Source organism: Athene noctua, chromosome 7, assembly GCF_965140245.1.
Source record: "Athene noctua chromosome 7, bAthNoc1.hap1.1, whole genome shotgun sequence".
NCBI lineage: Eukaryota > Metazoa > Chordata > Aves > Strigiformes > Strigidae > Athene > Athene noctua.
Window position 1 is genome coordinate 32,854,667 of NC_134043.1, and position 10,600 is coordinate 32,865,266.

Below are 10,600 nucleotides of genomic sequence, written 5' to 3' on the forward strand. Positions count from 1 at the left end.
AGAACAAAAACCCATCTATCAACAGAATTACTACATATATCCAAGTAATGTGACACGAACAAAGGGAAATTTATGTTCAGGTACAATCACTGTCGAAAGTCAGCGCCACAACACAGTATACAGGGTGCAAATTTGCATTAAGAACACCTGAACTTCATTCTTGCCTTTTACATAAACCTCTCACGTGTCCGAGTAAGAACATTGGGAAATATTACCTGACTCGCATGGTGTAGGATGATTTAAAAACAAGTCTAAATATGCTACTTAATAAATATGTATTATGGAAATACCTTTTATATCCTCTTTTTGTTGCTAAACCCAACCTATTCCAAATTATTAGCAGAGTTGTTTCCCAATAAGAGAAACAGTGCCACTTGAATCAATGTTCCTATTTTCACCACCCAAACCTCCTACATCAGTAGATGATCATAAAACAAAGACATATTTTGCAGCAATTTAACATTTTATTACTTCAAGAGATCTTGATTTACTGTTACTGCAGACTTGAGATAAAACACTGCTGAGCACAGTTCCGCTGCACTGTGACAACATATTGAAATAGTCAACAAATCACCTCACCTTTAAGTTTCATTTACAAATGAATCTGCACTAAAAAACTCTGTGAATTTAACCAGCAAATTGATGGAATTTCAACAACAGCAAAATATATGCCATCCCCCGAGTTGGTAACTTTTATTAGTAAATGGAAATACACTAAGATTTCTTGTATTAAAAAAAATGGGAAAATCTCCTGTACATACCACTTACAGTTTACTACAGCACATTCTCCTGACACACAAGAAAAGCATTCACAGTAAAACTATTCTTCCTTTATAATAGCTGCTAGCATTGAAGACTTCACCCTAAAAACCTATCTATAAGTTTGAATGCCTGGTTTGCAGCTATGCATCCTATAAATTATCCTAAATAATATGTGGCAAAGAAACATGTTCATCATTAACTCTAGATTTCTGTAGCATAAAACATATTATTTATTCTTTGTTTCTGTCATGCATTTAAAATGATGAGATTACCAAGTGAGTCTCTAATTTTGAAAAAGCAGAACTACTGGGAGAGGTGAATAATCATTAAAAAGTTGCTTTGAACGGTGAATACATAAGGAAACAGTTCACAATACGTTTTCCTTAACACCTCTGATCAAGACTACCACAACTGCTTTGCTGTATTTCAGGTTTTGTGGAAGCCTAACTTCATTATTAAGCAGGCTGGTCCCAGCTAAGCTTTGGGAATGAAGCCTTGTCCATCAACAGCTGTGCAAGCAGATGAAAGAATCCATTGGTCACACAGGAACCACTTCTTATAGTTTAATACTTATGATGACTAAAATTTAACTGTCCTACACCAGTATCACTTGAGTAATCTTGTACTGAGTAAATGACATTACTGATATTTGCAGCTACATAACTGATACTTGTACAAAAGGTATACCTGTATTTTGATATATAAATTATGCTAACAGGTTCAACCAGAACTGTATTGTTCCCATGATCCAACCAGGATCTGGGATCAGAAGAAAGTCTCCAATTAAGTAACTTCTGGATGGTATCTATAGGCTTTGGACACATCCAGAACATGGCTCAAAATTATTATAAGTTTACAGCTACTGCATTTACCATGCAGTAAGTTCAGAAGTCTGACAGATAATGCACTTCCATATTAATTCAAAATTACAATTATAAGTGTTAAAAGTCAGTCCAGTGTTTCCTAGAGCTATGACAGATGTCTTCTCCACCATTATTCATTATTTGGTGTGTCTTGAACCTCAAAGTACATACTTTATTTTAAATCCTAGTGTATCTCTACTCAGAGATCCTACCCATTTAAAATGTAAGCTCACGAGAAATACAAAGAAAAGGCTAGAAAGGATGTCGAGAAACTGCCTACCCTAGTTTCCTGTTCTAAAGCAGGATCAACTGCATGTTGCTTCTGGGAGATGCCTGCCAAATCTTTACTTACAGGTCTCTGACAGGCTACATCCAAAAACCTTCTCAGTCTTTCACAATATTTAATGATCTTTTTCATTAGAAGGTTCTAGGATCTAAATGGAACATTTCTCACTACAATTTAATCCATCATTTGTTGATCTGTGGCCACAATGAATTGTACAAACTGTTCCCCTTCTCTCTACAGCAGTCCCACGTACTTAAAAACTTCTATCACTAATTTACTTCAAAACAATCTTCCCATTTTCTTAATGGGTGAAATTTTCTGCACCGCTGGTCTTTATTATATTCTGCTCTGGACCTTCTTCATTTTGTCCCCATCTTTCTTGAAAAGTATGTCAAATCAGGCACATTTCAGATGAGTATCAAAGCATGTCATGTAGAGCAAAACAATTACTTTGTCTTCAGGCTATCTTGCTCACCTACTTACAAAACTCTGATTTTTTTGCAGCAAAGCTTAGCTGTCTCATGTTTGTCCTGGTATGTTCCTAAGCTTTCCTGGCTATTTTCTACAGAGTTGCTATCTCATTACTTTTCTTTCTGTACTTCAGATTTCACTAAGCACAAAATAACTTACAACCATACTTGCTTGGTGACCCCCAAGTTCGTCAGACCATACCTACAATTTGTTAAGTTCACACTGACTTCCAATTAGGTTCTTCATTATTTCTGTAGCTTTTTCCAGTTTCCAACCAATGTGCAAATTTATTAAGCACACCGTAGTCATCCTCTAGCTTGTTAATGCAGAGAGTGACTGGAATCAGAGGTAAGATACAACCCAACGAGACTCTGCTGAACTGCAGTCAGACAATGAGATCTTCATAACCGTTCCCTAATATGGTTATGTTTCTGCTTTCATCATCACAGTTTCATCCAGACTGTACTTCCTTAGATTGTTCACAAAAACAATCAGATGAGGTCATGTCAACAGCCTTGCTAAGGTCAACGTGTAAAATACCTACAAAGTTGTCCATGCTAGAGTGACCTGTCACTTTGCCGATGAAAGAAATACTCTTGGTTTGACACTATCTGTACAGCAATAAATTCACATTGTCCTCTTGTCTTTGTAGCACTTAAGGAAGCACTTGTTTCTATTAATCAAATATAGGGCAGGTGAAACACAAAGAAACATGAAGTCTCACTGCCACAAAACTTTCCCTAAATGTAATTTATAAAGTAACATCTTAATAAAATAAAGCAAGGCAATAGGAATGCCCTGTCCATTCTAAATCTAAAATGGAAACCGCTAAGCCTTTTTAGCTGTATCTCCTTTGCACACGAACTTAAAAATCTCTTGCAACTAAACTGGATTTGGTTTTGTGTCAACACATGGCAGGGCAAATGACCACTAACTGGAGGGGCAGGTAATTCATATTTGTAAACAAAGAAACAATGGAGGATAATTCTGGGGGTCTACACTTGATGCAAAAGGGTACATCGACCTGACTTTCTCTCTGTATATTTTAGAAGGTATCATGGAATAATTTTATATCTTATTAGAAAGTTGCATTGTTTCTTTACAAAATTAGCTGCTTTTCTGAGTTTAAAAAAAATAATGTGACATGGTATCACCAGTTTGTGTTTGCTTCCTGAGCAAAGGAATTTTCCTTTTTTTATTCCTTTTAATAGTGCCAGTACTGACTGCGAGTTTGTTCTGGGTTGCCTCTCCTTATCAGCAGGATGATATTCTGAGCCATTCCTCCAAGATCACAGACACAAATAGACAGACTTATACTGTCATCTGTCAAGCACTAGAAGCAATACTGCCCCACCCTAAGACACTTCCTGATGACCTGAAGACATTATCTGTTCTTTCCAATAGCAACCTTACAATTCAGAACTAGATTATTCGTGAGCTTTTCCGCTCAGCTTAAAGCTCTGTGTTCCAGCACAGAGCTCAGTGTCAAAAGGGTGATCTAATCCTACACTCTTCCCAATTTAAGAGCTCTGCAGACTGGAAACTTCTCTGTGTTCTGCCAGTCACCTAAACCTCTCCTACTTTTTTCCTGAAGAACAACTCTGGTGCCTGAGCAAAACAGTACACTTTATCAACTAGTTCTACTAATCAAACAATCGACTGGCTTTTACAACTACTCCCTGCAATGTTTAGACTTTGTCACGTCCTCTCCAGTCCAGTTTTGGAGCCTTGGGGATCTTTTTCTTTGCCCCAATCTCACAAGCAGTGTAAACAGCTAGCGAAGTAAGATTTGACCTCTAGTCAGCCTTGGCTGATGTGGTCAACTTGTCATCATTTTACCACATGAGATTCGATGCAGTCCTCCTCTTTCCCTCACAGCATACACCTTCTCTTGTTCTTTTCAAAAGAGCACGTACTTTAACTGCTGCAGAAGAGAAAATAAACAAGGAAAACAAAAAGTACCGAGTCTTTAAAACGGCCAAAAATTAACAACCTCAATACAGGTAAAAATCCAGTATTGCCACTATTGTATCTTGAAAGAACTAACCTGCAATTAATCACCCACTCAAAGTTTTTAAATCTGGCTTCATACTAAGCTGGGTGGTGATCACAATACGATTGGGACCACATTTTTAGTTTGAAACAGTAAAGACAAAAGTCAGCTAAAGGCCCTGCAAATATTGATTCTGTTCCTTATCTATGACTTCAGTTTGGTTATGCAGTTCATATCTAAGAATTGGTTTAAGATTCTCATTTTTCCAATACTATGTAATTAGTGATGCTAAAGTCTAAAGATTTTGTTAATGATATTTTAAGAAAAAATTTGCACACCGATGTAAAACCTGTACCATGAAGAACAACAGAACACTGCTAGCAAAGCAATTAAAGCTAAATAACAGACTCATCACATTTGAACAACATATACTCTAAATAATTCAAAACCTTAACTTTTATCCCTAGCAGTTCTGTTGACAGTAGCACTGCTTTGACATTCATCAAAATCACACTCTCTTCATTTGCTCTGGCTAAATCTAAACTTTGGGTATTTTAAAATGAATTCTTTTATTGCAAATACTTCCCGGAATCCAAGGGCTTTATAAATAAACAAGAGAACAGGCCCACAGGAAACAAGATTATTTCTCTGCCACCACTCTTGAACAATACACTTATTTGACAGTACTGGCAGCATTACACTAAGCTTACCAACACAGTCTTGGTCTGCTCCGAATGGTAACCACAAAATCCAAGCTTTACCTGAGCCAGGATGGCATGAAAACATCCCTGCTGTCTTTGATTTATAGAGGCTTAGTTGTAAGCAAGTAACAAAAAAAGAGTTAAATGGAGAACAACAATACAATTGCTAGCCTGGAGAATTGAGGATAAATTCTTACAAAGTAGAAGGAACAAACCAGAAAAGACACCACAATGGTGAGATTTCCAAGTTCAGTACTAATACTGGTCCCAGTACAAATGACAGCTGAAAGAAGTGAGCAAAGGGTCTTCCTTCAAAGTAACAGCAGCAAGAAGAAAACCACTTCCATACAGATCAAATACGAATTTTTGTCTCATCATCCACTATTAGTGTAGTAACTCCACTTTCCATATTTTCCATGTGGCTCTCAGAGGCAAAACCCCATACATTCAAATACTCTACCTTAAACACAAATTTTAAACTTTTTTAGAAGACAACAGCAGCATAGGTCAGTAGTGATGAACAATTAAAGCTATAAGCACAATGTCATCAAAACTGAAAATCATATATATGAAGATGAAGTATAAATATCAAGTTTCTAACTGCTTTTAACAACTTCTGTAATTCCTTTGAAAGTAAAATTTTCCTGCTTTGTTTGTAACAGTTGAGAAATTCCTTAATCTTTTAAAATCTCTACTCCCTAGACAGCATCTAGAGCAATCTGTAAGGCAGCTACAAATACTTCAGCTCTCACTTCCTCTTATTAAAAAAAGTCTTAACCATTTCCTTTAACCGCAATACCACATATTGTGTGCTTATCTCAAATAATTGCAGTTTCGGTATCATCTTCAATGGAGGAAGCTATGAGAATCTTAGACAGCAGTTTTAGAATCGACTGCTTTCAGAGAGGCAGAAAGCATTAAAAAGAAAGAAAAAGTGTTCCAAGCAGTCAGCTATGCTGCAGCTGGGATGAAGAGAGATCATAATAAAATACAGTAATCAATCCCGAGACTTCTGGGGCTAACCATCAGAGCTAACCAGCTACCACTGTCAAGCAGGACTGACCACAGCTGAAGAAAACAACTATTTGCATCACAAATAGCGATATGAATACACAGAGCTGTGTCTGGGACATCTCCAGATCTGCAAAACTGTATGTCACACAATAATCAAGACGTCAGGTCACGCCTCCTCTCTCTCTGTACATAAGACCTGCACAATTTTGGACTTAGTTCATGGCATTTGCAGGAAAAACTGCTATCACCTCCAGTGCTGATGCTCCCCTACAGAGAACCTATCCACTTGCATCACTTCACTAACAGGAGTAACAGCAGAAGCTACCACCATATGGGCAAACGTGCTCAGGACTCTGCCATCAAAACGTGCCAGCAGAAACGTGTCTGTAGGCACTGTACCACTTCGCATGAGTAAGTGTCCCCACATCACAACCCTGGTAATGAAAACAGAGTCCGCGCTCACAGCGGTTAAGACATAGCTGTATGTCAAGACAAGGTTTAATTTTTCCTGTCTTGTTTCCTGCCTTATCCCCGCAAAGCATGGCTATTTATGCTCAGGTGAAATTCCCCTAGCCTGTTTTTCCCCTGGTATATTCCTGTCAAAGCCTAACAACCACACACACAAATGACTTCTGCATTTTGGCACTTTTCCTCATAAGCAGGGAATTTCTGTTTTGTGTCAGAAGCGTGATGATACTGTTACAATCATTAAGCTGAAGCAATTTTCCAACGTACAAAACTGCAAACTGAAAGGAACCTCACTTCTGTTTCAGAAAGATAAGAATTTGCAGTCATGTAGTTAGAACACTTGCTTTATGTCCGTGAAAATTAGCAGAAACACTCAAGTGCACATTAACTACTGATGCTGCTCTGGATCAACATGGAGTTCTGAATACTTCAATCATTTGGGTTTTTTTCCTAGAAAGGCCTGAACTAAAATCAGCATTGAACGTGATAGAACCAAGTAGCCCTTACTACTTCTAGAGTACAAGTCTCCCACATGAGCAGAACAACTCCTATAAAACACATCATTTAACTCAGATTTGTTAGGCTTCCTGACAGAAACCTGGGTTCAGAAGTTTAGAGCGATCAAGTAAGCATCTAAATTCTCAAACTCCCTCCGCGACTGCTGCAGCGCAGGCCAGCTGAACCCTCCATGGGAACGGCACAGAAATTTTAACACGCTAAACCTACAAGGATATCCCTTGGATGCGATAACGAACATTTTCTTCGAAATAAGAAAAACCTCTCAGAAATAACTCCGCTCAAGGCAAAGCAATCCAATCGTAACTAACACTCATTACTGGAAGTGGGCTGAGCAGCTGCACGCGCTCAGATGACGTACGGCACGTTAGGAGAATTAAGCTGCTAAGGATCCATGAAGCACCCGGGACAGGGGATGGCCATGAATTAGGTTCTTCCATATAGGAAAGCACAACGATTTCCTCCCGAAGAGAAATTAACTCCGCACGGAGGCGTAACCCATCCTCTCCGTCAACACCGAGACCGGCAGCTTCCTGCACCGCCGAAGCACCTCACCTATGCAAACACCGATTTATTTCGTTTCGGGAGGGCGGAGAGCAGCTCCACCACCCACGACAGCTTCAAACATCTGCTCCATCTCACGCCGGGAGCTGCTAAGCAACCGTGCGCCTCGAACTTATTGAAATTAAACTTACTAATTTTACCCCAAACCCTTCCCTTCGGTAGCGGCAGGTTTCGCAACTCGGCGTGGGAAAGCCCGGGCTGAGCGGCCCACTCCCGGCTCCCGTGACTCACGCGCGGCGGGGCGGGAGCGGCACCGGGGGCCGCGCCGGGCCTAGGCCCCGCGGCGAGGGGCGCCGGGCCTGCCTCCCGCCCTCTTGCCAGGGAGCGAGGCGGCGGCGGCCCGGGAAGTCCCAGCCCTCCCGCCGCCGCCGCCCCCGGGCCCGCAGGCCGCGCAGCGGCGGGCCGAGCCGGAGCGCCTGAGCGCGGCGGCGGCGGCGCGGCTCCCGCCGCCTCCCCGCCCCGCTCTCCCGGGCCCCGCAGCTAGGCCGCAGCGCGGCCGGGTGAGCCGCAAGCCGCGCGGCGGAGCGCCGGGCCGGCCGGGGCCCGGTCGGGCGGCGGCGGAGATCGCGTCGGGGCGGTTCCTCCCCCCCCCCGCCTCCCCGCCGGGGCCCCCGCACCTTCTTGATGTTGTAGAGCCGGGTGAGCATGCCGACGCCCCGGTCGTTGAGGATGGTGAGCTTCTCCGCCAGCTTCTGCTGGCTCGGCTGCAGCACCGACCGCGACATCCTGCCCCGCTGCGCTCCGCGCCCCCGGCCCGGGCCCCGCCTCTCGCAGCCCCGCCGTGGCGCGGCCGCCGGCCCGGCGCTGCTGCCGCCGCCGCCGCCTCCCCCCCGGCCGCCGCCGCCGGCCTCGCTCGCTGCTGCCTCCGCGGGGCGTGGCCACGGCGGCGCGGCGCGCGTCACGTGGGGCGGCTCTCGGGCGCCCCCTGCGGGCGGGCGGCGGCGCGGGCGGGCTGGGGCCGAGGCCCCGCTCCCGGGGCGGGGCCGCCGGGGGCCCGGTGTGAGGGCGGCGATCGCCCCCCACAGCCGCGCCCCCGGAAGCCAGGGGGCGAACGCTGGGTTCGCGCACAGGTGGCGGCGGGTGCTGGGGACTAGTTGCGTTGGCTGGTTTTCTTAACAGCAGAGCCCCGAGACTGCATGTTGGGTGGAATCCCAGGGTGTGCTTCGAAACCATCACGAACGTTCCTTTTTCGCCAAGATGTATAACAAAACCCGTTTTTTTTACTTGATGGACTGAAATCAGGACCTGAAGCTCAGCAGAGCATTGCCCAGCGTACACGGACACAGTTACCTAACATTCTGAGGGTGCTTCTGTGGGCCCCCGGGAGCCCGCCTGCGATGGGATCCGGGGGGCCGACGGGGGGACCCAACAGAGCGGGGCCGTGAGGGAGCCAGCGACCCCCTGCCGCTCACGAGGCTCTCCCCAGCCCCCTCAGCTCCAGAGCCACGTACAGCAAGCTCAGAGAAATACCAGTTCGCCAATTAGATGAGTCACATCACTGCTATTTTCTTCTCTTGAAGCCCTGGGAACTAAAAGTGTGTATTTTTAAGGAATGGTGAGATTTCCAAGCCGTGAATGTCAACGAGAGGATTCCACGAGAGCTCTCCCTTAGCGCAACCTCTTACTGAGCCGGCGGCACTGCTGAGCGGCCAGCATGACCACCCGAGACACAGGGCTCCCCAGTCTAGTTAAAGGGAGATAGGCTGGAGAATTAACCTTCTAATCTCTTTTTTTTTTTTTTTTTTTTTATAATGGCAACACCATCTGTGCCTTTCTTTGCATATTAATACTTTGGTTTAATTTTCAGTTTGCATTTTCACATTAGAAATCAGAATCAGACAATCTTAGTCTTTTAGTGGTTATAAACTAATAGATTTTAGAAAGCATATAAACGAACATGAGAAGCCTAAACTTAATTAAATTGTTACTGACCTCCTTCTTTACTTTAGCAGTTACAAGATAATTTATGATTCAGAATGAAACCGGAAAGCAAGAACTTGGAGTTCCAATCTCAAGTCTGCTACTGACTCATTCTTTGGCCTTTATCAAGTATTTTCTGCCTCAGTTTTCTGTCCAAGAGTCGGGAAGACCTAGAAACAATGTTGTAATGATTAATTAGGTTAGACACGACTTTTCACTTCTGAATTCTATGAAAAACATCAGAAACATTCAAATTGCTATTTAAATTTATGAAGCATAAAATGCTATGCAATTTCAAAATATTTAATGAATAATAACTGTAGTAATATTTTTACAGAAGGCATCTTCCTTCTGCTATTATTTTTTTAAAATAACAAATACAACATTTCTAGTTGCAATAAAGATATTTCCCATGTAGTTGAACTGCAAAATATGAACAAATACTATTGCTGAGAGCAATTTTTTTTGTTTCTTACCTACAGCTAAAACAACAGCAGCCAATTTTTAATTCCATATTCAATTATTTTTCAGCCATATTGAGAATTCTGGAAGTTTCCAACATTAATAATCACAGAATTTGTAATTTATATATAGCCAAGCAAGTGGCATGATATCAACATTGTGACAGTCCGTTGGGAGTTTTTTAGCATCATACTGAATCATCTAGCATCTAATATCCCAGTCTTTCTTCCTGTGGAATTAGTAGGAAAACTATAGATTGCAATGGAGTCCAAGTCACTTGGTTTTGATAAAGTTTGTGCTTACAGAGCTTGCTGGAGAACTTTCAAGCTCTCTAACTACTGAAGTAGTTTTAAACATGAAAGCAATCACAGTCGCTCTCCACACAGCACAGATAACAGGTTGAGGCACAGAAGGGAAAAATGACTGACTCTCTCCTTTGTAGTAATGGCAGAACAGCCTGTTTTTAAACTCCCACACTATTCATGTGGCTGTTTACAAGATCCTATTATACAGAGCACCTCTGGTTGCTGTAATTTTTTTTAATGCAAATGGTGCTGAGTTAGCTGCATTTCCTGAAAAC

At 42.8% G+C, this 10,600-nt stretch overlaps 1 protein-coding gene across 4 annotated transcripts in view; it reads right to left on the reverse strand.

Moving 5' to 3' along the window:
* The window catches only part of NCKAP1 (NCK associated protein 1), a 60,941-nt gene extending 52,482 nt beyond the window's left edge, over positions 1-8,459 (reverse strand). For all 4 annotated transcript variants that reach the window (XM_074910466.1, XM_074910465.1, XM_074910464.1 and 1 more), the window contains exon 1: positions 8,256-8,459. In XM_074910466.1, coding sequence (XP_074766567.1) covers positions 8,256-8,363 — 108 coding nt within the window. In that variant the 5' untranslated portion in view covers positions 8,364-8,459. The remainder of the gene's footprint in view (positions 1-8,255) is intronic.
* Positions 8,460-10,600: the final 2,141 nt, after the last annotated feature.